At 36.5% G+C, this 26,982-nt stretch overlaps 1 protein-coding gene across 2 annotated transcripts in view; it reads left to right on the plus strand.

Moving 5' to 3' along the window:
• Positions 1 to 26,982, plus strand: part of PSME4 (proteasome activator subunit 4) — a 64,716-nt gene that overhangs the window by 35,262 nt on the left and 2,472 nt on the right. For both annotated transcript variants that reach the window (XM_075749914.1, XM_075749913.1), the window contains 25 exons: positions 5,494 to 5,549; positions 6,345 to 6,401; positions 6,578 to 6,633; positions 6,715 to 6,813; positions 7,266 to 7,328; positions 7,483 to 7,578; positions 8,418 to 8,549; positions 9,083 to 9,292; positions 9,993 to 10,129; positions 10,455 to 10,508; positions 11,364 to 11,493; positions 12,145 to 12,226; positions 12,759 to 12,912; positions 13,414 to 13,483; positions 14,227 to 14,352; positions 14,702 to 14,854; positions 15,636 to 15,740; positions 16,609 to 16,700; positions 17,095 to 17,226; positions 17,903 to 18,111; positions 18,423 to 18,508; positions 19,504 to 19,632; positions 20,647 to 20,802; positions 25,300 to 25,462; positions 26,466 to 26,599. In XM_075749914.1, coding sequence (XP_075606029.1) covers positions 5,494 to 5,549; positions 6,345 to 6,401; positions 6,578 to 6,633; positions 6,715 to 6,813; positions 7,266 to 7,328; positions 7,483 to 7,578; positions 8,418 to 8,549; positions 9,083 to 9,292; positions 9,993 to 10,129; positions 10,455 to 10,508; positions 11,364 to 11,493; positions 12,145 to 12,226; positions 12,759 to 12,912; positions 13,414 to 13,483; positions 14,227 to 14,352; positions 14,702 to 14,854; positions 15,636 to 15,740; positions 16,609 to 16,700; positions 17,095 to 17,226; positions 17,903 to 18,111; positions 18,423 to 18,508; positions 19,504 to 19,632; positions 20,647 to 20,802; positions 25,300 to 25,462; positions 26,466 to 26,599 — 2,881 coding nt within the window. The remainder of the gene's footprint in view (positions 1 to 5,493; positions 5,550 to 6,344; positions 6,402 to 6,577; positions 6,634 to 6,714; positions 6,814 to 7,265; positions 7,329 to 7,482; positions 7,579 to 8,417; positions 8,550 to 9,082; positions 9,293 to 9,992; positions 10,130 to 10,454; positions 10,509 to 11,363; positions 11,494 to 12,144; positions 12,227 to 12,758; positions 12,913 to 13,413; positions 13,484 to 14,226; positions 14,353 to 14,701; positions 14,855 to 15,635; positions 15,741 to 16,608; positions 16,701 to 17,094; positions 17,227 to 17,902; positions 18,112 to 18,422; positions 18,509 to 19,503; positions 19,633 to 20,646; positions 20,803 to 25,299; positions 25,463 to 26,465; positions 26,600 to 26,982) is intronic.

A 26,982-nucleotide genomic window follows, 5' to 3' on the forward strand; every position in this document is an offset into this window, starting at 1 on the left:
AGCAAGATGATTTGACTGAGGGAGGAAGTAGGTTGGTTTTGTTTCGGGTTTTTTTTGGTTTTGGTTTTGTTTGTTTGTTTGTTTTCTTAAGTAATAGTTTTTATAATTAGTTTTCCCTGTAAGTTTACAGATGTCACAAGCTGGTCAAATGCTTATTTCATTGTTTGTTGTTATAATTGACCTGTGTTGTTGCATAAAATTCCCCTGCACTAGAGGCAAGATTCGGGCTTTTTTTGATGGATGAATTTTAAATCACAGTATTGCATAAACATGGTAATCTTTTAGAGGGATCAGAATATAACAAAAGTCGAGCGGTGTTTTTGGGAGAAGAAAATGAGTGAATCTGGATTGAAGTTCTAAACCTTTCCGCTTTAAAATAAATTGCGGAGATGAATGCATGAGATTGCTTTCCGCTAACATGGTAACTATTTGCTGCTTGGTGTTTTGTTGTTGCTATAGTTCTTTTGGAGTTACTCCTACAGTAGGAAAATAGAGCTGTTGCAGATATAAGGCCACTCTACTAGTGTGAGACTACTACATTTTACTGTAGTAGTACTTTTAACCCAGGATTCTGTTTTGTTTCATTGTAGATAGTGTATTAAAATTCATCGACAACATTTTATGGAAATAATGTTTAAAAATCTGTTGCGCTGTTCACTTAGAGAAACTTTTCAACTTGAAAAGTTTTCTGGGAAGGTCACTTGGTCCATTTCAATGGACTGTTAAAAGTTTTTTGTTCCTCAGTGTCAAACAACCTGAGAGTCCCCAGTAATTCCAAAATGTCTTTCTTAATTTCTCCTTGTTAAGAATAGTCTGGTTTGTGTCTTGGCAGTCTGTATTTTATTAGGTATTGAAAACAGATTTGCTTCTTGAATAGTTAATATACAAAGTCTTTCTGTTGATTTCTTCTTTTTTAATTATTTTTATTGATTGTTTGATAAAGCTGAAACTGAATAAAATTCCCCAGCATTGGTCTGGTATGTTGTCCTTATTTCATGGCTTAATAAATACTGATTAAAGGTTTCAGAACTTCTGTTTATCTCCAAGTGTTTATGTTGACACGAGCCTTCTTGAGTCTCCTGTCAATCTAGGTTAATGTTTTCACGTTGATTCATTAGTTTCTCTTATTCCTTTTTTTTTGTCTTTTGATGACTGGTAATCTGGGAACTGAAAAACAATGTATTTAGTACAGAAAACACGTTGTTAAATTGACCAACACTTGACTTGGGTACGCTCGGTATGCTCAAAAGTATACATTGTGTGTGTACATACACATGCTTGGTATACACACATCAGCGTAGCTGTTGCAAAGTGCTTGAGTAGTAGTTTCCTTGGTTAGTGAACTTGAGCATAAATAATTTAAGTTTCATAATAATCTAGCTTTTTTGGAGACCAAGCAGTTCTTTTGTGTAGTTTGTAATTTATTTTTTTTTCTTCCCAGTTTTGGGAGCAAAATTCCCATGTGTTTTACATGACTGACATAATTTATATCCTTCTTGAAGATTGCATCATAGCTGATGTTATTTTAAATGCTTGGTGTTACTGTGAATGTTTGACATGAGCAGGTGTTTAGGGAGGATAAGCAATTCAGTCGCAAAGAAATTTGTGCAGAATCCATGCATAAATAAACTGCATAATTGAAATTTGTCAGAATTGAAAAGCACAGTTAAATTTCAGCAGGAAATACAACTTTAATAAGTATCACTTGGTGTTGACTTTTTTAGCCTGTAAGTATCAAGGAATTTAAACTTCATCTCCTTTGGGGGATGAATGAATTCTCTGCTGAAGTGCCATGCGTAACAAATTAATAGAAAGCTATTTCAGGACTCAACAGTGTGTATTTATATTATTATTCCCCATAGTGTTCTTCATCTGTAGTAGAGATGCTATTGATTTCAGGTGTGTTCTGTGAATTACTTTTCCAATGCAAAACGGATAGTAGTTACAAGGGGAAGGGAAAAAGGGAGGTGAGGCGCAATCCTTTATGACAGCAGTAGTGTTTTGGGGTGAATTAAGGTGTTCAAAGCCATAGAGTCAGAGCTGTGGTGCATTATCCAGACATAGCTGGGGAACAGTGAACGCATGGGTTTTCTCTGTGCCTGCAGAAACATGATGTAACGGTCGCTCTGCCACATGAGATGTATGCAGGTATACGTAATGCTTCTGCACACACAGTTTACCCTTTTTCTTAAGGGGCCGCTGTAATTGTAAGTAATATCAATCTCCTTTTGTTACACTGGTTCTAATGGTGTGCAAATAAAGATTATTTCAAATGCAGACAGTATAAAGCTCTCTAAGGTTGAGAAATCTTTTACTGATGTTCAGTTGAGTTCCTCTTCACTTCCCTTCCTTGCAGCCTACTTATTAACAAGGTAACACTAAGCAGCTGATGTAGGGAAGCAAAACCAGGATTACTCAGAGAGCATCCATTTTTTGTCTCCCTCTTAAATACAGCTTGGTTAGTTAGGATGCAGTATTGCTCTACTCTTGCTACAGATGTTGGTAGGAGCTTTCTTAATGTCCTTTCACTGAAGGTGTTCAGACTACAGGTGAAGGATAAGACCACTTCTTTTAAATGTGTAAGGATGTGATACTGTGTGCTGAGGGGCAGGGCTAGCTAACCTCTCTTGGCATCTCCAGGAAACTTCCCAGCTCTGCTGGGGGAGCTGCACACAGAAAAGGAAACAGTTACTCCTCCACGGTGAGTAGCCCTGTCTTCTCCTTGTTCACCTTCCGATTGTTGTCTCTTGGTCTCTTCTGTCAAAATAGGTTGAAGCAGCCCTTGATCTAGTTGTTAACATGGCACAGGTTTGGGGTTTTTTTTGCAATTAGAAAAAATTTCTTCTGCAGTTGGTTCAGTGGAGTGATGCTAAAAGTTACTTGTTTCTGAAAAGCTGTATCTGCTGAATCGTACTTGTGTCTGAGGAGCATGTACGCAGAGACTTGAATAAAGTGCTCTGTGAAATGTCTGGAAGTTGAAAAGCATAGTGCATCATTTTTTCTCAAAGAAAGATGCTTTAGGTTTTGTACTGTGGCAAATAAGGGAATGAATTCTTCAAAGTTCTGTTTAATTGGGATTTCTGTTGGATTTTCCTGGAAATTTCTGTGTTGAAAACTGTTGATACAGAATGAAGCATGGCATTGCTTATACATTACATGAAGCATTGTCATGAGAATCTTGCTATTGGTATTGACTGAAATTAAGAAAAATATTTCATGCCTCTTCCTTTTGTGTGTCCAAAGTAAAACACTTGGTTTTCTCTGGCTCAGTGGCTGACATATTGCTGAATATTATTAGCGTGGATCTTAGTTTGTGGGCCAGCTGGAAAACTTTGTTGTGTTTTGAACATAGTATTTTCATCCTGTTAGTAGCCTTGCTGGAATAAATGGTTCTGCCTCTGGAGTAATGGGAGTGTAAGGATTATACCAGGCTAGTTCTTGATTACTGGATGCTATGTGTTGAACTGTTACTCCAGGTTTGCTCAGGAACCTGAAGTGTAGAGAGAGCTTGGAGCGTTGTTTTTCCATTATTTTAAATACTAGAGACTTGGCTACCTGGCAAAGAACAGTTGAATGTGTTTTGCTGGGAATGGGAAAGAAGCACAAAGATTTGTAGTATTTCTGTAGAGACTACCCAAGGGAAAAGTGGGAAATTCCACTTGAATTTTCCTTGCCTTATAGATGGGAAAGCTTTACATAAACTTAATTTGTGTATTTATTTCAGGGAAAAGTGTTTAAGGGTAAAAATATATTAAAGTACTGTAGAAAAAATTTGCTGCTATGAGCTCATTTACATATCAACACATACTGTACAAAAAAAGAAGTAATTGCTTAATATCTGATTGAGATTGTTGGATTTATCTGTTATCTTTTTTTTTTTTAGGAAGTAATAGCATTTGGGGTGGGAAGGTTCACTCAAATACCCCCCACTCTGTGTCTTCCCAGCTGGAAAGATCTGATCTTGGAGAAATACATAGCATTTTCCAAGTCTATCATGTAGATAATTCTAAAAGAGCAAGTGTGTGAGACCACAGAAGCTTTATATATATTTAGTTCTTCAGGACCACAGTACTGGATCGATGATGGATATTTTGGAAATTGTCTTGGTGGCCAAGTTGTTACTTAGGCACTTATGCTAGTGCTGAGTTTTGGGGGGAAAAAATAGTAGGGAAAACTTTTGAAGTGGTTTGTTTTCAGGTTAACTTAGCACTGCCAGAAATACAACAAGGAAAATGAAATGAAGACTCTACTTCTTGATGTCCAAATCAATTAAGAAAAAGACACTTCAGTTTGACTTTTGTTGGTGCAGATGTGACTGTTACAAGGGTTGCGAAGTCAGTTTGTTTACTTAATTTTTGGTTGCAAGCTTTTTCTTGGGATTGGCATTCCTTCATCTAATCAGCACAATAATTGAAGCACTTATGCTTACTGTGTTCACTTTTACAGGAGAAAAATGACCCTTATTTCTGGTTCTGACAGATAGAAGTTTGCTGTTGCATGAAATCTGAAAGTTTATTTTAGTATTTGGTAGCACATGCTCAGATATAGAAACTATAGTGTTTTCTTATGTGTTATTTAGCTTTTGTAATAGGAGTAAGATTCACATTGCTTCACTTAGCTTGGTTCTGATTATACTGTCAGTGCAATTTTATGTGAAGATTTATTTTTATAGGGACTACTTGCTGATACTATTTGTTTAATATAATACACTGGTGTATTTTGTCCTTGAAAACTTGAATTTGTCTACCTCAGTGTTTAGGAGGCAAGATTGTAGGTTTAAAAACCCCATAACAAAACCAAAACACGCACACGCGAAAACCCCCAAGTGTATGTAGGATATGTTCTTATGTCGTTAAAATTCATTGGCATGCGATACCTGAGTCTGTATCTTTTGCATGGTTATGCATAAAGCAAATCCACAAACACTAAGAATTCACTTAAAAACATACTTTGGATTGATAAGTTTGACCTAAGTTATGGCATGGCTTTATTTTTTGGTATGGTTATTAATAGTGACTTCATGTAGCAGCAAGCATGACTTCTGAGGATAATGAGTACACTATAAAGAAAGGACCAAAGTCAGAAAAGCTTCATCAGCTGTACTTATCAGGAAAGGATTCTGTCTCAGCAGTGAAATTCATCTGTCCTTTCTACACTAAGATGACTAGGAGCCATGCTTGTTTTGACGAGTGTGTTTGTAGGTTTGACAATGAGGCCAAATCTCTGGCTATTTAACGGAACTAGTGAGGCTCTGTGAAATGAGAAATCAAGATTCTGGGTTCAAGGTGTCCTTACGGTGTACTTGCCTCTGACAAACAGTCTGACCCTGAAGTATGGTTGGTTTATAAAGGTTAGATTTTACTGTTAATAAATCTAAATGTCCTTGGCGCTACTGGCATAGATTTTAATTTGTTAAAATGAATTAAATATCAGTGAAACTCATAATCAAGGATTTCCATAATGTATAGTAATACTTGGTTTGTTTTCATGCAGGGTCCCAAGTCTGGTGTCTCTGGAAGAGACAAAACTCTATACTGGTGTTGAATATGGTAAGTAGATCCTAATTCTGTTCAGACAGAAGTGTTGCTTTCATTCTTTTATTTATGCTGTAAAACTAGCGGGTTCTTTTAGAGAAGAACCTCTTTTAGAGAAGTTCTCTTTATATTGAATGGGCTTTTTCGGCCAACACAGCAGTTGTGTACACACTGTTTCATCTTCAGTGATGGTATACAAGATAAAAGTCTGCTGCAATGCTATGGCTGGGAATGGGAGCTCGGGTCCAACCCCCAGATCAGAATGCTTGGGCCCTTGTACTTCCGAGGTGCAGGAAGCAACACTCGTCACCCAAGCGTTGCACTTGAAAGACAGAAGGAATTGAGGCATAGCCTGCTAAAGGCTGTGATGGCTCCGTTAGAAGAAAACAGCGTTTTTCAGGCTTTATTGTGTGTATTCTTCACCATCTTCCAAGTGAAGATGAGCTATTTAAATAAGGAACTGGGGCACACAGTAGCTGCTCATCGGACTATTACTTCTTTTTTACCCTTCTTAATGTGTTACTCAGTTTTCATATGCTAAATAATCTACCCCAGCCTGTAGTTAGAAATGAAGCCAGCTGCCAAGGCAGATAAAGAAGGATATGTACCTACAAAAGGATACTCTTGACTTGATAAACAAAAGGCGACCCAATGAGAGTGGTGTCCTTCGATATTACAAGATGGTTATTTTTACAGTAGTCCATACTGCCATTTCTGAATAGTCTGCTCTGGCTTTCCACTGGTTTACTTATCTATAAATTACTTTTTATGCTATGGTACAGTAAAGAGATGATGTTTATTTTTTTGTAGATTTATCAAGAGAGAATTACCGAGAAACAATTGCAAGGGTTACAAGGAAATTGTTGCGTAAGTTTAACCACTCCTCTGTTTAAAAAGTATTATGTTGTGCTTTTAAGTATAATTTTATAGATGAGAAACTCGTTTCCTTTGTTTATAATTCTTAAATTTAAGCTTTGTAGAAATAACTTTATCATCCATTTCTGCAGTTCTTTTCCTGATAATTATTTTTCTTCCAATTGCAGGGTATATACTTGATAATTCAGAAGATGATACCAAGTCTTTATTTCTAATAATAAAGGTATATTTATAATTTGTAATACTTAAGACAAGATTACTTGTTTTGCAAAATAATCACTCTGTCATCTTTTTCTTTCTACAGATTATTAGTGATGTTTTACAGTTCCAAGGGTCTCACAAGCATGAGTTTGATTCACGATGGAAAAGCTTTAACCTGGTGAAAAAATCAATGGAGAACAGGGTCAGTGATTTTTCTTTGTAAGGCTTAGGTGAGGGTTTGAAATAGTTCCTAATGTTCGGAAGGACTTTTTTCGTATTTTCCTTACTGTCCTAGTCCATTTTTATAATTTTGACATCTAATTGTTTTGCGGTGGTTTTGTACCTTTATTTGGAAATCTTACGAGTAAATAGCTTGGCGTTTCTGAATTGTAGTAACCCTTAGTTTGCACATATCCTTGGACTAAAGTCTGAGACTTGGTGTGATGCTCCATTCTCCTTGTTAAGTGAGAAATTTCTGTGACCAGAGCTTCCTTTTGCTTACACAGTAATAGGCAAATAAAAACTTGACCGGGGAGGGGGGGGGGAAGATCAAGGTTGTCTGCCTAGCAGAAAAAGAGTACATGGGAAATTCAGTCAGTACAAATTGCTAATACAAATACTGAAATCTAAACCCAATTATGTGTTTGTTTACAGCTTCAAGGAAAGAAACAGCACATCAGAGCTTTGCTGATAGACAGAGTTATGTTGCAGCATGAGGTAATACTTTCCCTTAAACCTTCACTAACCCCTTTGACAAACTGCTTTGTTATGTTGTCATTCAGCTAAAGATGCAACAATCCTGCGCACGTTTCTCTTACGTGTCTGAAATGTAAAAACAATCTATCCTTTATTTGTTTCCTATGCAATTTAGCTGAGAACACTAACGATGGAAGGCTGTGAATATAAAACTTCCCACCAGGAGATGATCAGAGATCTTTTGTGTTTGTCCACAAGTTCATATGGTCAGGTAAGGAACAACCCCTTTTAAACTGAAATATATGGAGTTTTTTGTTGATCTCTTCAAGTTATATTTTCAGGATCTTTTGCTTTTCAATTTATTTTCCTGGCAATGTGAAATATTTACTTATTTTGTTTGTGTTATTTGCCAATTTTGGCGTAATGTTTGCTTTAAGCCCCTTCTTTGTCAAAGAACTTGACTGAGCGGAGAGGCTGCCAACTTAGGTTACAGATTTTAAATTTTTTGAGGGACTTAACTCTAGGCTTCTAAAAACAATAATTCAGTAAAAGATTTTAATAAAAATATACCAGCTTGAGGTTTTTAGATGTGATGATGTGATTCATGACACTATTTGGAATGCTAAGTCTACTTTTAGGAAGTAGCTATGACAGCATCCTAGTTCGTAAAAATACACAAAAGTGTGCCAATAGTTGAGTTCTGAACTCTTTGTCCAGTGGGAGCTCCGTGTGTGTGTATAAATTCAGATCCATCCGCAATGTCTGCAGGCTCTTTAGAGTTCTGCTGACTGCATCTGCCATTCTAGCTGCTTGCTTTTCAAATGATCTCAAAAACACATTGACTGTTTTTTAGCAACATAGAGAATTTTCTTTAACTTTGTAGCTGTTCTCAAGTAAATGCTAGAAACAAGTAGTAGGTTTTTTCAAAATAACCGTGAGCTGGGGTGAGGGGAAGCATGCTATTTACAACCTTCTACAAATAATTTTGTTTCTGTGTGCAAGTATGTCATGTAAACTCTGTGCATAAGTAACTGAAATGGACAAAGATGGGTTTTTGTTTAGTATGTTTTTGGTTCAGAAGACTTTCTAGTAATGTGTCTCTTCCCACAGGTCAGAAGCAAAGCTCAGCAAGCATTCTTCACAGCTCTGGGAACGTACAATTTTTGTTGCAGAGATATCATTCCCTTGGTGTTGGAGTTCTTGCGTCCAGACCGGCAAGATGTCACTCAAAAGCAATTTAAAGTAATGTTTCATTAACTTTGTTTCATTTCTGTCTTTTGAAGGTGTTTTTATAGGAGATTTTTTTTAATGGTGAAAGTGGGATTTGCTTGTTTATCAGCCTGACTCTGATATTTTCATGGCAAATCAATAGTTATGCAGTTATCTGCAGCCCGTTCAGTCGACATCATTCAGGTCTGGGCTTAGTAACAGCCTTATGATTTACCTGCAGCCCAAACATGAATAAGTTCACAGAAAGGCCAGGTGTGGTACTTGATCGTTGAATAATCTCCTTTATAGTGTAACTCAGAAATCAGCCAGCCATTCTGTTGATCAATTGGCAGGGCTTTTAGTCTCATTAAATGAAGAGGATTCTGTGAAAAATCTTCAGTATTTTGACAATGAGGCTGCATAGCTGAATGTTTATGGTACATTTTAATGATTTGGTACTGTGAAGATTAATTTTTATTCTGTGTGGGTGTATGCATATGTAGATAGACATCATTTCTATATGAACAATGCTTTAACTTTCTAAAATGACATCTTTCACTTTACAGGGTGCCTTATATTGTCTTCTTGGAAATCACAGTGGAGTATGTTTGGCAAATCTTCACGATTGGGATTGTATTGCACAGACGTGGCCAGCAATTGTTTCTTCTGGGCTTAGCAAAGCTATGTCCTTGGAAAAACCATCCATAGTTAGACTCTTTGATGACCTCGCAGAAAAAATCCATAGGCAGTATGAAACAATTGGATTGGATTTTGCAGTAAGTGACAGGTTGCTTAGTGTTTGTGTTTTGGATTTTGAGAGCATTTGATTACATAAACGCCTGAGACTTGTGTATATTATTTGAGTTAGTGTTCTGATCATGTTCTAATCTCCGTTACAGAGGAACGTAAACCTGTATTTTTGAGACTGAAGTAACGAACCTTCCTGTAATACTATTGGCATTTGTAACTTTTTGTTAACCTTTAGGGAAGGCTGTTACAGAAAGGAAGTTTTAAGTTGCCTTTCAGTGTTAATTAGTATGGGTCATGCTGATCAGGTGTGAAGACGGGTTGGTAGGGACAGTGTCATCAAATTGACGTCGTCAGTATTTGTAGTGTCGTCCTACTGTGCTGATACACAGCACTCATTACACATCTGCCTCTTGCCCAATCAGTGAGATAAACAGCAGGGTACTTATTTTAACGAATGAGTGCCAATTAATAAAAATCTTTTATAAACAATTTTTATGCTTAACAAAATAGTAAAGTTTGTCTTTACCTTTATTTCAAAATAGAATAAAAAATGTGTTTGGAGAAATAATTCTGCTGTGTGAGCATAAAAGCTGTCTTCTCTACTTCTTCACAGACTTGTCTATGTGGACAGGAAATTGTGCACTCTGCTTATTTCCAAGCAGAAACAAACACTAAAAACTTGTGAGTTGCTGCTTAGTCCCAAATCTTTGTATTCTGTGTCAATAGGTTCCAGAGAAATGCATTGAGATAGCTGTTATGCTGCAAAAATCAGACCATCCAAGTTCAAACTTCACAGGTCTTTGTTCAGAAGAAATTCAGTTAGGAATTCAGCGACAGAAAGAAAAGAATGCTGAGGCTCTACGGTGAGTTCAACTTCCCATAACACCGTCTTATACTACTAATACTTACTGTATGTTAACTGTAATAATCCAGAATTGCTAGACTAAATCTTAAGCTTGACAGAGTCAGAATGCCAAGGATTGTGGTGTATCTTCTGTCTTGACTTGGCAGCCTTTCTCCTCTGCACTCATATATATTTCCTTCCTTCCTCCTCCTCTTCCCTGTCCTCCCAGTTGGTGCTGTGTTTACTGCGCTGCCTTCACCTACCTTGTGTTGAGAAACTTTTGTTCTATTTTTAAATGGTTCTCTCAGTATCATCTGGTTGATTATTCCCTCTTTTTCCCTCAGAAACTATGAAAATTTGGTCAACATGCTGCTGGACTGTGTGGAACAAAGAAATCTGTAAGTTTCTCTGTCCATGAGAACTCTTTTTTTTTTTTTTGTGGTGGATTGGAGGTGGCTACATGAATAAATATCTATTGCTTCAAGAAGGGCAGTTAGCATGACAAGAATAGAACAATGTTTTTTTTCACCGTTGAAGTAATTGTCCAAAAGCAGTTTGTCAGTGGCAGTCTTGCACAAATTGGATCGTGGCTAGCTTCTTGGAGAGCTTTTGCAAAAGTATCTGCAATACAAATCTGCAATCCAAAATTGAATTTCTGGAGGTACTCGTACGTTTGCATATGGATTCTGCTTGCCCAAATAGGAAGATAAAGGCCAGTGTAGGGGAGTCTTGCGTTACTGTTTCCTAGGTAAAGAAGTGAATGAGTCTTGGATTCATTTTCACTGGGAGCTTGATTTGTTAATGTAAGGCATTGTCACATCTTGGAGTTAAGCTTTGTCATTAATTAGTTTGACCTGTTGGTTTTTAAATTTTTTTTAATTGTTGTTCTGGGGAAAAAAGCTCTGATTCTGTCTGCATAATACTGACATCCAAGAAGATTTTAATTTGTAGCATAATATTTGTGTTTTAAAACTTTAAAAGAATATCCCTATAGGTCTGTATTTGACATTGAAATGCCAAGATCAAATAGGTACCGTTAACTGAATGTTTGATTGCAGTTGTGTTTTCCCAGAATGCTGGAAGCTTCCCAAAATAACAGTTAAGTTCATTGTCTATAGCAGTGGCATAGAACATTACTTATGTTAGTCCAAACATATTTATATATTCTTAATATGTATAATCTCTTCTGTGCAAAAGCAGTACATGTAACTATGCTCTTTATTGTCTGTTTTGAATGTTACTTTTTTTTTTAGTCCCTGGAAATTTGAGCACATAAGCATTGGTTTTCTGTCCCTGCTCCTGAGGGATGACAGGATACTGCCTGTCCGTGCCATAAAATTTTTTGTGCAGTGTCTCAACCACGATGCAATTGTTGTTCGCAAGGTAAAACCAATGTAATTATATCTTTTTGTTTTGCAGCTCATGGGGGTTCTGATCAGATATTTGTGGTGTTTTTCTGTGATAAAGCACAAAACCCGAGGTGTATGTCCCTCCTCACCCTTCCAACCATGCCTGTGTACAACAGTTCCTGATCCAGGCAGGCTGAGCCTTGGTAGTGCTGTAGCCATGCCATATGGTGTAAAGGCTGTAAACTGTGAAAATGTGAAACATAGCTACTTATTCTTACTTCAGAATTCTTCTGCAGAATTTCTTTTGAAGATGTCTGTTTTTTCCATCTGCAGCTTATTACTTGAAGGGAGCCAGCTACGTGTTATTTTTGTACCTTTCATTATGCTCGTTGCCTCAGTGAGGCTTGAAACTAATGGCCACCTCCTTTTTCTTTTTTAATGATTAGTGAGGAGGTTTTTTCTGGGCTGTAAAGGTCACACTTAAGTCATGTCCTGTATCCCCTGAAATGAGTGAGATTTACCTCTTTATGGGAAGTACTGCTGTCATTACAGTCATGACAGAGTTCACTGTAATGTTCACTGGCTTTTTAGGGCTTAAAATGTGTCTGTGATGAGATGATTAGACACATCCTTCTGGAGGTAAGTGTATGGAATGGATACATTAATGCCCTTTTCTTTCTTTTAGGTGGCCATCTCAGCTGTGGCTGGTATTCTTAAGCAGCTTAAGAGAACACACAAGAAAGTGCCCATCTGCCCTTATGAAATAAGTAGGTTTTATTTAATATAACAAGTGTCTTACATTTATCCTAACTTTTTAAAAGTGTGTTTTTCTGGTTAAATTAAACATAGAATCACAAGGTTTTCTTTTCTCTCTTGGTTGTTAACGTCTCAAGCAAACAAAATAGGTAATATAATCAGTCATTTTTCAGGGTTTTGGTTTGGTTTTAAGCAGTGTTATACATGCAAGCGTGTATTAAGCTATCCACTCACTTGACGTGAGTTAAAACTTCAAAGATATGGTCGTTCTCCTTTCAGAAAGCCTTATAATTTGTGAAAATAATTTGTGTATATCCTTTTTTTTAATCCTTTCAAATGGCACATTTTTATGATTTACTAAAGGAATCTCTTCTGTTACTGTTAGTGTTACTTTTAATCTCCTAGGACACATCTCTGTACAGATTTGATTGGGGTGAGGGAGGCATAAAAGCTCTTTAGAATCTTTTGATAAAAATTAAGTGTAACATTTGCTGGGAGTGTTAAAGAACAAGCTTGATAGAGTATAAATTCCTCTTTAACCAGGTGGAAGCCCTAAGCCTTCCAGCATTCAGGCTGGTGACAGACCGGACAACCAGTGGCTGCACTATGACAGTCAGAGTTTACCAAAGACTAAGGAAGCTTGGGAGTCGTGTTGTTTTGTGGAGAAAACACACTGGGGGTATTATACCTGGCCTCAGTGAGTATCGTTAAGTGTTTAGATAAAATCGTGAGAGTCAGCAGCAAAAACCCTGTTGAAATTAAATAATGTTTGTTAGGTTTAATTTTTTTTTTATTGAAACAAAAAATACAATTTACTACTTCCTTTGTGCTCCTTGCTTGTTTTATCATTTCTGGATGGGTTTTGTGGGTTGTTTTGTTGGGTTTGTTTGGTTTGGGTCTTTTTTGTAGTGGTTTTTATTACTTATGTTCTTGGTTTAAAATGACATGTGCATGTTTAAAAATTACGTAGTGGCAAAATACACAAAGTATTCTATCACAAGTAATTCTGGTTTGCTTGCTGCAGCAAAACCTTTATAATAGACTTAATTTTTTTGTTGTAAATTTTCTTTTAATTTTTGTTCTTTTGGAGCTGATGATAAATTCTATTTAATATAGACAATATAGAAAATAATCATAAGCCTTATTTTACTTTGAAATGTTACTGTATTATATATATATTTATTTTTTTAATATTCAGAACTATGACAGTTTATGCTCCAGTTGAGCAACAACCAAAGCTTGGGCGAAGGAGAGATGAGCTGACAGAGGTAAAGGGATTCAGTGGATTTCAGTTTTGTGGGGTTCTTTAATACTATTTCTCCTCCTTTCTATTTTAATATTGTCTGCAGATTACTGTGGAGATAAGGTGGAGATCAAATTCCCTTCTCTCTTTTAACCTAAGTATTGCTTGCCATTTAGAGAGTGCTTACACAAAATGCATGGAAGCAGATTTGTTTTGCTTGATTGCAAATCAAGGTGGAGATTGAACTCAACTACGCGGTTTTGTGGCTGTTTGGATATAATCATGTTTTTAACAAGCAATAAGTGATAACTGTGCTGAAACCTAGATCCCCACAAGGCATTTTTAATTGTGTTTTTCTTCTTCATTTTCATACTTAGTGTCTTAGCATACAAGAAGAAATTATTATATTAATGTATTGCAGCTTCTCTGTCAGTGATCATGGAACAATTGTATTGATGAGCACTTTCTTGTTCCCTTTCAAATCTTTATCAGAGTTTAGAACAAGTTAATGATGGTGGGAATGACTGCTTTGTGTAGGGGTGTGCTAGTGAAAGGAAAGACAATCCAAAGTCATTAATGAAAATAAAAATCAGGAGTGTTGCAAAAAAAGTACCCAATATTCCCTGTAAAATGAGGGAGGAAATGGATAAGTAATGCATGATTTTCGCCAAAAATAGAATTAAAATGAAAAATGAGACTTGGAAAGATTGGGATATCGCTGTGACAATCAAGCACCTCAAAGGTAATATTTTTTTTTTCCTATTACAGGCAGAACAAATTATATATGATCACTTTTCTGATCCCAAGTTTGTTGAGCAGTTAATAAAATTCTTGTCTCTAGAAGACAGAAAAGGAAAAGACAAATTTAATCCTCGCAGATTTTGCCTCTTCAAGGTAACTAGAGTTGAATAACTAAATTGCTTCCATTTTGTAGATAATTATCAAAGCATGGAAAAGCCACATGCTTCTTGGCTTATACTCTGCTGTTGCAAAAGCTTGGTGTTTTTTTGAAAAGTATGCTGCTACGATTAATCCTCTCTTCTGATTAACTACTTAGGGAAGCATATTTAGCGTAACATACAAGTGTTCTACATCCTTTTATATGTTTCTGTTACAAAAGCAAAGCAGTTTCACTTTTTCTGCATGTTCAAATATCAAGCGGTTCACAATCTTATGTTATTTTTACGAAGACAATGGTTTAGACAGATAATTACTGAAGACACTTTCACATCTTGTTTTACAGGGCCTTTTCAGAAACTTTGATGATGCCTTCTTGCCAGTTCTTCAACCCCATTTAGAACAACTCGTGGCAGATTCCCATGAAAGCACCCAGAGATGTGTAGCTGAAATTATAGCTGGCTTGATCAGAGGTTCTAAACACTGGACATTTGAGAAGGTGCTGCAGTAGTATTTTTGAGTGATTCTTGGAAGTTAAGGAATAAGTTTGAGTTATTTAAACAAATGAAACATAAGAAGTTGAGAGCTTTTAATGTCTCGCCTGTGTCCAAGAAAGGTCTGGAAAATGTTGCAACGCTTAGTGCTTCATTGCCAAACTTTAAGCACAATTCACAGCTTGCTTTGATATCTATATAATACTAGGTGTTAGTCAAATGCTGCAAAATTAAAACGAAGAATGGTTTGTTGGTAAGGAGATAGCAACGCTGGCATGGTTTGTCATTTCTGATTGGAATAAAGGCTTATGTCCACCTTGGACTATTACATATTTATTTAGTCTAGACCTAGCTGTCTAGATTATCTTTAAATTCATTGCTGAAAAATAATCCTGGGAGAATCAGTTTCTTAATAAAAAAATAAAAAAGAAATTTTAAAACCGGGGTGGGGCACGGAAGTCCTTGGGGAGTGTGCGAGACTGCTGTCCTACCAAAAGCGAAGTTTATGCAGTCTCTCATACAATTGTACTTAAATCACCGTGAAAATGGTGGATACATAGTCCACAGTATTTCTAAACAACTTGTTAACAAAATTAAAATGATTCCTGAAATCTTGCCTCTGATAATATTTATTTCCTTTTATAACAATCATACTAGAGCTGTTTCCAGAAATCAGTATTGTTGTTCTGTTATTTGAAAAGATGGAAGGATTTGAGTTCGCAGAGGTTAGATGGCCATTTCGTCCTTAAATAGACAAATCATGTCTTTTGCCTTTTTGCTGAGCAGGTGGAAAAACTTTGGAAGCTTCTCTGTCCATTGCTTCGAACAGCTTTATCCAACATTACGGTGGAAACGTATAATGATTGGGGCACGTGCATAGCAACCTCCTGTGTAAGTACCCCATTTTTAGTCTTGTAAAGCTATATCCAGATGGTCAAGTTTTACAGATAATATGTAAATAAGAGCTTTATGAACACAGGTTTTTAGGTACATTTTATCAGCTAGAACTGAGAACTGTAAATACAGTATAAAAACAATGTCAGTAGCTTTTGGGAAACTTTGTTCTCTCTGCCCTTTCCAAACAAATATAACATTTTAAAAAGGAAATAAAGTCTTTAGTTTTCTTTCTAAATATTTTAGAAGAGCTGTATAAGGTTAGTGGGTGATGTTATGTGTATGCTTGCTATGCGTTCAATTTTTGCAGGAGTTTTTGAGCTCAAGTTACACATTTATTCTTGCTTTAAAAGTGTGCAGCTTAGCATTATGCTGTGAAAACTAAGTCTCAAGTTATCTTCTGACATACAGTGAGATTTCTATACACTGCGGTGGACCCCAGGAGTTGTGGTGTCTGAGAAGCAGGGTGAATGATAGGCCACAAATATCTTGGATCAGTAATTCTTTGAAATCACTCAGCAAAATTCACAATAGTTTGTCCGCCAGAACCCTGCAATTAATTAGCAAAATTCAGACATGATTATTCATATACATCAAAAATGAAGCTACAGTTCCTTCTATTCTTATTGTTGTATTTACAAAATAATTAAAATTGTGTGCAGTTGCATTGGATTTTCCTCCTTTTGAGGTTCATTGTGAAAAGATATTTAACTTTGCACTTAATAGAATAAACCCATAAAGGGATGTGAAGAAAATCTCCGTCAAAGCTCTTCTTGTTTATACATTATTTATGTTTTAAAAAAAAACAAACAACCAAAACCAAACACAGCAATTTGCTTATCTCTGATACCTGTTTTATTTTCAGGAGAGCAGAGATCCTAGGAAACTGCACTGGTTATTTGAATTGCTGTTGGAATCTCCATTGAGTGGTGAAGGAGGATCATTTGTAGATGCATGGTAAAATTAATTTTAACTGTTTTATTGTGGCTGGATAAAGAAGGAAATAAAACATGGATAAAATATATTGAGAGCATATGGTGCCAGCTGGCTTGTGGAAGCAGAGAACAAAAGCCCACCTTTCCAGTTAGCTTTTCCCACACAATGACAGTTTCTTCATTTTTGTTTTTTTAATGTTACTACATCTAGTTAACAGAATGTGAAGGTTTGGAACTGGCATAGCAGCAGTACTGTTGTTTCGTTCTGTCATTTTTTACCCATCTTCGTGTGCAGTTCTGACAAAGATGCTCTTATGCATTGACACACACAAAACATTCCAAAAAAAGGCTTGGAGGGGACTGGGGAAGGGAGAAACAATTCTGTATGACTAAAGGTAAGCTGTTCTGATTCCTAGCCGACTTTACGTACTGCAAGGTGGCCTTGCACAGCAAGAATGGAGAGTACCGGAGCTGTTGCACAGACTGCTGAAGTACTTGGAACCCAAACTCACGCAGGTTTACAAAAACGTCCAAGAGAGAATAGGAAGGTCGGTGTTCTCTTCTGCAGTTCTTGGGTTGTTTTTTTTTTTTCCCCTTCATTTGATTTGGGTAATAGAGTATCTAAATAATTACACTGACGTGGTAATCGTTTATCTCTGTGTGTTAATACTGGTAATAGAAGTCAGATGAATTATTGTTAACAGACTTGCTTCAGAAACTTCAGATGACTTCTCTTATTTTGTCTTTTATTGTATATGGCCTGTTATGGTTATGTATGATATCTCTAAAGCTCTTAAAAAAACCCCAACCAACAGAAACCCCCCAAAACCCACCAAAAAAACCACACACAAAAAAACCCAACCAAACAAAAGCACTACAACACTACAACCCACATTTACCCAAACTTTCTAAGTCCTAGTAAGCCATAAATATACAGGGAATTCTTTAGAGAGCATTTTAGTGACTTAAAAACTAGTTGCAGATCTCTTGGGAGGAGAAGAGGGGTCGTAGCTTAGTGATTGTCTAACCCTGCTTGATTCAAATATCTACAAAGGGGGTATTGGAAAAATGTTTGTTGTTAAATAACTTTGAAGTGAAGATAAGAGGAAATTTCCTATAAGTATTAAACTTCAAAGTTCAACAGATAGATCTCAGATCACTTTTAGCTATGTTCTCTAGGCAGTCATGCTAACTGTATGTTCTTGTTTTCTTTGGGTTTTTTAGTGTTTTGACCTACATATTCATGATAGATGTTTCCTTGCCAAATACTGCTGCAACTAAATCTCCTCGTGTCCATGAATTTACAACGCGGATACTTGAAAATCTTAAACCCCTCATGGAAGCGGATGAAGAAATTCAGAATCATGTTATGGAAGAGAATGGAGTTGGTGAACAAGATGAGCGAACTCAGGGCATTAAACTCTTGAAAACTAGTGAGTTACTTAATGGGGTTAATAAATGGGGGGGGTGTTTAAGGATGTGATGATTGAGGTCTGCAAACCATAGACTTGCAGTACACAGTTTCTGCTTTCAGATCTGTGCTGCAACAAGGTGTCTGTTGTTTCAGGGTTGAGGTTTATAAAGTCACCTTTACAGGGTCAAACTTAATTACCAGTGTAGGTCCACTCTGATGTGTGAAAATCTCACAGGGGAGTCTCGCAGTAAATGTGGTCTATAACTTGTTTTGGGATTATTACTACTTTTTATCTTCTTAATCAATGATCATTTCTCTTTATCAAAACAGTCCTGAAATGGTTGATGGCAAGTGCAGGACGGTCCTTCTCTACAGCTGTTACAGAGCAACTCCAGCTTTTACCCTTATTTTTCAAGGTATGTGCTTTAATTGGTGCTTTATTAGTCATGTTTGCTTTATATATAGAAGCCCTTTTTAATCAAAGTTATAAGGGACTTTTTAAAGTAAAAAACCTCCAATAATGGTAATAAAAATCATGTATACCAAGGAAGCCGAAACGGGTTTTTTATGCTTATGTATGTTTACAGCTGGTGATCTAGCCTCTTAAATGATTTCCTGACAAGAATGGCTTGTAGGTGAATGCCCTGTACATGTGTGATTTTGGGGGGGGGGGAAATTGTTTAATTTGTGGGGGGAAAAGTGCTTAGTTCATGAATGACTGTATGTTGCTTCTGTTCTGATACTTAGCGTTAGTTGTTTCTTTTTGTTCTGTGGTAATACAGTTCTTTCTGAATGGTGGTGCTTCTCTTGTTTTCCTGGCACCTCTAATCCTTGTATTCTTTTATGAAGCTGGGTCGTTCAGTGCTACATACCTGAAAGAATACAGATTTGTATGCTCCATATGTCTGTCTTTTATATAAACCTCAGTCAATTATCCAACACAATGTATGTGACCACAAAATAAAGGTTTACTTATGTGAAAGTAAACTTGAAACACTGATAAAGCGTTCTCTGTCAGCTTCTCTCATTTAAAATATTCAATTAATTGGATTTGATACCAGAAGAATTGCAATGGGGACCCAAAGTCTTAATGGTACCCATTTCATCCTCCTTAAGACCTTCAGACTAGCCATAGTGTTTAGATAAGTACTATATGGTGCAAGGAACAAGGATCTCTTGATTCTATTAATTCCCCCCCCCCCCCGCCCCAGCTTATTGCTGAGAATTATCTTAACATTATATTGACAGTTTTTCCTACTTAACTTAATCTTTCAGCATTATATTGACTGTATTTTTCCTAGACAGCTGTCCTTTCATGAGATTAAACTTGCTTTTGTGATTTTGCTTTTAGCAATTCTTATTTATTAACGCTAGTCTTTCTTTTGTTTTCCCCTCTGATCTTGTTCTATAGATTGCACCGGTAGAAAATGACAATAGCTATGATGAGCTCAAAAGAGATGCTAAGATGTGTTTGTCGTTAATGTCTCAGGGTTTGCTGTATCCTCAGCAAGTGCCTTTGGTACTTCAGGTGCTAAAACAAGTGAGTATGGTCTAAATAGCTTAAAGCTTCTTGTGATCTAGTGTGCTCTGTGCCTTTTTTTTTTTAAAGACAATCAAATACTGATTTTCTTAGAGGTGAAAGGAAAGAGTTCATTAGAAGTGTTTTAAAACATTCTTAGAAACAGTAAATGTATTTTGGTTTGTTTCCTACTTCCAAACATATAAGCAACAAGAAATTGAACAGTATTTTAATGAAATAAAATTTAGTTCGGTAGTAGATCGCTTTAGGCCAAACATGTCCCCTCATGAGCACAACAACTCAAAATCCAGTTCCAAAATGAGTCGTCATATAAAGAACTGCTCTCGGATCTCTGCCTTTTTAGTTTTACAGCATATTAATCAACTGCTGCTGCTTTCTGAAAAACACCACAAATGAAAATGCAGTCTTGGATTGAATGGTTCATTCTGTATCCAGTTTGTCATGCAAGAAGTGCATTTTTTTCTCGTCATTTACGACTGATCTACAGTAGTGAAGCTGCAAATTGCAAAATGTTGGTGTAAGCTGTACACACAGCCAAAATAACTGCAGTGCTGCAAGCCAGGCTGCACCCATGTATGGTGCTTTGAATAATTTGGACTTCTATAAGCATGTGGAGGTGAAAGTAAAGGAACTTGAAAAAACTTTGCTTTCCAAATGCACTGTATAGAATATATACATACTCAAACAAAACAGAATTTCTGTTTTGTTTTTATCTGCCTTCTGACTGATGTTGGAAATTAATCAAAGGGAGAAACTTGCCTACTTTTCTGTTTTACAGTATTAGGTGTCTGTTAAATAACAGTAGGCTTTGGAAGCTAAGCCTGTAATAAATTTTTATTCAAATAACTGTGCTTTGGAAATTGAGGAGTGCATGAAACAAAAATATCTGAATAAGGGAAGTTATTTGGAACTGTCCCCAAAACCTTTTTCTTAAATACTATTAGCTTTACATCAAGTAGCTGCTTTCCTTCACGTTCCTCCTTTCTCATAATTATTATTGATTTTTGCTCACAGACAGCAAGAAGCAATTCTTGGCATGCTAGGTATACCATATTAACCTACCTCCAGACCATGGTGTTCTACAATCTCTTCATCTTTCTCAACAATGAAGAAGCAGTCAATGACATTAGATGGTTGGTTATAAAACTCCTGGAAGATGAACAGCTTGAGGCAAGTAAAACCTTTTCTGAAATGCTTTGTTTCACATGACTGGTTTCTTGCCCTTGGCAAGTTTTATGAAAATGCTACTGTTTTTTAAAATTAATACAGCAAGTATTTCTAGCTTAGTATTCTTCTTATTTTGAAAATATAACTAGCTTTATAGGATTTATTTCTTTCATATTCCATTTTTTCTTTTAATATTCCATTCCAGGAAGCAGCTGTTTAGAAAGTACTTCATTAGTGATTTTTAAAAGTTCCATTGTTCCTACTTTTTCAACAGAATAGAACACTGCTTTGTTTCATTCTTGGTTTAAGTACAGCTGAAATAGGGTTATTATCATTTTACTGTAAATATTAGCATGCATGTTGGGAGAAAATTCAACCTCCAACAAGGTAAAATGCCTTCCTATTTGAAAACTATATAAAACCTCTATTTGTTACTCTATAGGTCTCTTTCCCATTTAATCATATCAGCTTAATGACAAAAATACTCCTTTTTTTATACATCCAGCTTACTAAGGAAGTATTTCTTTAGTTACGAGTAGATTTTCTTTAGTTTTGTGAAAGATGCCTGCATAAAAGGACAGAATTTGTCTAGCAGATGCTGTTACTGATGGTGTTACGTGATTCAAAAAAATAATAGTTTATAAGCCTACTTGTCAGTCTGACAAGTTTTTGTGTGTCTCCTGAGCTAGTGATACTTCAGTACGTACAAATGCAGAGATGAAATCCAAAATCTTGACTGTGGTACGTGTGTGCTGTTTTGTTTGTTGGGCTTGCAAAACCTAGAGAAAAATCACAAGTTTGTTTGTTCTCTATCACTAATTCACAGAACTGAAGGCTTGTATCAAATGGTGTGAATTGAAGTATGTCTGATCATGTTCAAGCACAGTGAAGAATCCTTAGTGTTAACCTCCAGTCTGTTCCATTTCCCCTGCACTGTCGTTTTCACTGGTTTTTGGCTGTTAGCAAGTATCAGTGAAATCCTCCTTTTGGGTGCTTGGGTGCTTTTTTCCTGAGAGAAGATTCTGAAGTGTGATACCCTTCTGCCAAAACAAAGATCCTGGTTTAGGTCTTCCTGAAGCTGCATCTAGAACAGTCGTTATACCTGAGATGTGAAGCTTGCTTTTGTGAATGGCGAATTGGAAATAATTTGAATTTATAAATTAAAATTTCTGACTTAAAAGGTTTGACGCGACAATCTCTACAGCACTTAACGCTGCTCGCCCAGCCGTGCCATTTCAGCCCTCAGATGAGCGCTCTCATGTCTTTCACATCCCTGTTTGTTACAGTGAGCTGGAAAGCCACAGCTTGCAATCCTGTCTAACTTGTTGCGCCCACCGGTCAGAAAACATACCTCGTAATCTTATGTATTTTTGAAAAATGCCTTTTATTCACTTTAATACAATTTCTCTAGTTATTTTAAATGTACAAAATTATTCCTCTGCACTACAGAGGTGCAAATCAAAAAAGCTTATCTGTGTTCGTAACCACTTATGATCATGTTGTTACCATGGAAGCTTTCACTTTTGTCAGAAAAGTAATCTTGTTCTGTCTTGATAATAACTGGCGAGATGCAGTATCTTGCAGAGTAATTCCTATGTAACTTTTTTAGTGCTGGATTTTTAAGATGAGAATCCCTAGGTTTAACTTGCATTTGGTGTCTTTATCCTGTAGAACTGAGATTTTGGTTCTTGGATTTAAAGATACTTTTTTGCTTATTTTGATACAAAGGTGCCAGACCCAATGATCCAACCCATCTTGCTCTTTGCTTTAATATACAGAGTGCACTTCTAGTAGTGGTAGAATTACCATTCTCAAACTTCCTGGTGATTTCATCTCTTTTTCATGAAATCATTGCAACAATCCTTGGCTGATGAGTGTCAAATGACCCCACTGAATGTCCAGTAGCAGCAGTGTGATGCACTACGAAGTGATGTGGGTCGTGGGACAGTCTGGCTTCTGTTAAACACAAATTTCGTGCATCCAACGTGTTAAACACAGGTCTCGAGAACTGAAGAAAGCTGTGCTTAAATGGTATTATGGGAAATTCTCCTTCTGAAAGTCAGAGGAGTCATGGAGCTGATGGAGTACTATGAATGTAAGAGCTAATGTTGACCCTGTAGCTGATAAAGCGAAAAAGTATACAGTCCTAAAAAATAACATCTCTGTGTACAGCAGTATCACCACCATTGAATATCACGTCTAATTTTCATGTCATTTGGGCAGTTGGAGAGAGCTGCAGGAATGATTTCAGTTTGGAAAAGCATGTTTTGTATTAAATGATGCTGTTTACTCAGGAGTAGAGGAAAAGTGAAAACGACTGTGTTCAACTTGGAGTTATGGTTAAAGCGATAGCCTGGTTATTCTGAAAGCATCTTTCTTAGTTTTCTCAGCCATAATTTGATCTAGGAAGCTATCTGGGTCGGTGCTTCATATGTTTATATTTTTATAAATTAGTGTACTGAATATATAGCACTGATGTCCTGATAACCGTTTTTCATATTACACTGCAATATTGCAGTACTGGGAATATTTTCTGTTTGTATAAGTAGCCCCTCACCAGTACTGCACTTAGATTTTGCTTGTGCTGTTGAGTGGTTTTGTTCTGATATTGTTACAGTTTTGTAGATCTTGGTCAGTCAATTCTAAACAAAAAAAAACCAAAAAAAACCCCAACACCCAAACCATACTTGATTGGAAGATTATTCCTCTGCTGCTACTCTGCAGTTTTTCTGTTCTGTAAGTTGTCATGTGAGTATGGTGATCTGGAAATTATTTAGTGTCAGATATTGTGATGAATGATTAGCTTGTTAATGTATGATTTTTAAAGGCTTTGCTTCTAGGTGCTCCTTGCAGCAAAGTGTTCCTTTTAGTTAGATTATTAATTTAGAAATGAAAGTGGTTTTAATACAGCGAATAGTGATGTAAATGAGCACAGTTCACTTGAGAGCTTGCTCACTTTACAGCCAAGCTTCTTTCTATTCTGGGTCTTGCATTAGCACAACATGTTTCATTTAATAGCTTAGCTCTTAAGAGACTCACAAATTGCTGATAAACAATACTGGCAGACTTTCACTTCGTACTTCTTTATACTGTTAACAAAGAAGATAACATTTGAATAATGTGTTGTAGAAATTTAAATGGCATGAAGTGGAGTCTCAAGAGCTTATTGGTAACTTACTATGTTTAATTATTGCAGCACTTGCAGCTATACTTACTGCTTTGTGGAGGTTCAGAACATTATGTTCAAGGCTGTAATGTATTATAATCTGCTGCATTGGATTCAGAGCGTTGGTAGGTGCTTGTACTCCAGATAGGCAAATGTTCTGTTTACAGTTACGTGTAACAGTATGTACTTACCACAAAATCTGGTGACTGCTCTCAGGGTTTCAACAAATTGATTTGGCTTTCAAGTTGGTAGATGTTGGGAGGTTTCTGTCAGCCTGAAGTTATTGAAAGCAGAAGTGAATCTTGGAGGGGCTCCAATTTAAATACGGTCTTACAGTTCTGTAACTTTATGGGTTGGGGAGATTTGAGTAGATAAGTTAGTAATACTGCTGGGTTATACTTGCTTTTAGAAGTGATTGAGTTTTCTCTACTTGTAGTCCACTAACAATGCATTGTAGCTGGTTTCAAAAGGAGTGGAAAAGGAGATCTGTATTGTCAATGGTTTGACAGTTAGATTAAAATTTAGTTTAGTCTTGTTTTTTTAGGGTTTCTGTGTTACTGAAGAGAAGAATAATCTTCCAACTTGGAATTCTGGGTTTTATTCATGTAGTGAAAAGAACTGATACTCAGGACAACAAAGCAAATAATGCCAGAGTGTTACAGAACTGAATTGTTGACCATGAACCACTGAAGTTAGTTGTCATTGCATATTAATCCAGCATCTGTTGTATCTCTCAAAGAACTCCTGTGCTATGGGTAGAACAGAATCAGCTTTGTCTCATGAATGCACCTTCTACCGTCTCTTGGAAAGGCTTTTCTGCTTGTGTCATTTCTAATGTCTTCCGTACATTTTAAGGGGAAAAACTAAATGGTTTTGAATAAAGTGGATTCTTTTTTTGCTTGGTAAAATGTTAGTACAGAGACTCTTACACATTTTGTTAAGCAGGTTGATTATTTGGGGTTGGAGCATCTTGTTCTCATTCAAAGTCTGTTTTTAAACTTTCTAAAGCTAATCTAGTCTATGATGTATATGTCTTGACAATGGAGTTTAATTACATTATTTGCTCGAGTAGTAGGTTACTTCATGACAAATTACGTGAAGGTAGTTCTGTATTACAATAAAACTATATTTATTAATTTCTAGAGACCCATACAGCAAACTAGTAGTTTGTGATCTGTGACATAACAGGATAATATTTTAAAGACTTTTGTTGGGCAGAGTTTGGTAACTTGGCCTAGCTGGATGTGCTTGAAAGGATAGTAACGGTATAAATACCTGTTTGTTGCTGTGCGTATGTGCTTAGTAACTGTGGTATGTACTATCTCTGCCCGTAGGTGAGAGAAATGGCTGCCACCACATTAAGCGGCCTGCTCCAGTGCAATTTTCTCACTATGGATGGTCCCATGCAGACCCATTTTGAACAGCTGTGCAAGATGAGGTTACCGAAAAAACGAAAGCGAGACCTGGGCTCAGTGGTGGATACAATTCCTTCTGGTGGTAAGAAAATTGCTTCAGAGACTAAACCCCGTGCACGTTGATAGTAGGTTAGGAAGAAATAACACTTAAACGCTTATTCTGCAAGCACTCCAGATGGAATAGGATTTGTCCTGTGGTTAAGTAGTATTTAGAAAATTAATGTATACCCAAAGAAGTATACGGCCTGTTGCCCACGCAAATTTTTTTCCTTCCTAAGCATTCATAAACAGTAACAGTAAATCATTTGCCCTTATGTGCCTTATTACCTGTTTCTGTGTATGTAGTGCAGATCCTAATCCTTGTTAAGTGCTTCAAAAATTTGATTTCCAGCATGAATGATAAATAAGAATATACTACTACCAAAAAAAAAAGGTTTTATGATGTATTTCTAAGTTAAACTAATGTATTACTCTTCCAGAATTAACACTAAAGAGATTTCTCCATTTCCCATGTGCACAGTTCAGATAGTTAAGAATGCGGGTGATGAGAGATAGCTATTTCCTCAGTAAATAAACTCCCTTAGCTGCCACAGTACAACTTCATTCTTTAGCTTCTGTTTGTTACCAGCGTGGGGGGTGTTTTTATTCTTTAAAAAAAAAAAACAAAACCCAACACACACAAAAAACCCTGAACAAACCAACCCCTTAGTTAATGTTAGTTAAGAGCTTTGTCTTCTGACCAAACATTTAGTGCAGCTGAGTCATGTTCATTTGACCCAGAAGGACCGGGTCATATCTGGTTTTCTGTAGAAGCTAGAGATCTCTCTGCTGTGGCAGGGTTGTTTGCGGGTTTTTTGGGGGTGGTTTTTGTTTTTTAATTCAGGGTCAAAACTCACTCGATATTAGTGTCAGTATGTTACTCTAATTAGAGTTTAATATACAAGTTCTCTTCAGTCATTCTCATCAGTTAAAAATAGCCTTGTTTTCACTGATAACCAGTTTTATGTTTGGCTGTGTCATTGAGGAATGTCATGGACAAGATAGTTGCACCTTACCAAATGTAAATTAATGCCGTGCCATTGCAGACTTGGTTAAACGCCACGCTGGTGTGCTGGGACTGAGCGCGTGTATTTTGTCAAGTCCGTATGATGTACCCACCTGGATGCCACAGCTCTTGATGGATCTGAGTGCCCATCTTAATGATCCTCAGCCGATTGAGGTAAAAATACTTAGGTCATTTTTCTAGTTAATAAAACACATCTAAAATAGACTTGACTTTCCTACAAAAAAAAATAGGACGCTATTAAGAAACATAGTTTCTGCTGCTTTTTATTAAATCGTTTCAAATATGTTTTAAGTCATGGAGTGCTGTTCAGTATTTTTTGTAGTAGTTCTGTTCTTGCTTTCAAATCTAAAGCATAAACTGAAAGCTGCAAGAACTATATCTGTAATGACGAAAAAGTCTTCTTTAATTAAAAATGTCACTTTTGTGCATGCCTAAAAAGATAGAATTGGCTAGAATTGGCATTCTAGAAAATAGGAACCCAAACCAAAAAATCACTCTGAATTTTTTTAAAGCAAGGTTTTATAAGCAGCCCTAGA

Source organism: Balearica regulorum, chromosome 3 (genome assembly GCF_011004875.1).
Source record: "Balearica regulorum gibbericeps isolate bBalReg1 chromosome 3, bBalReg1.pri, whole genome shotgun sequence".
Classification (NCBI taxonomy): Eukaryota; Metazoa; Chordata; class Aves; order Gruiformes; family Gruidae; genus Balearica; species Balearica regulorum.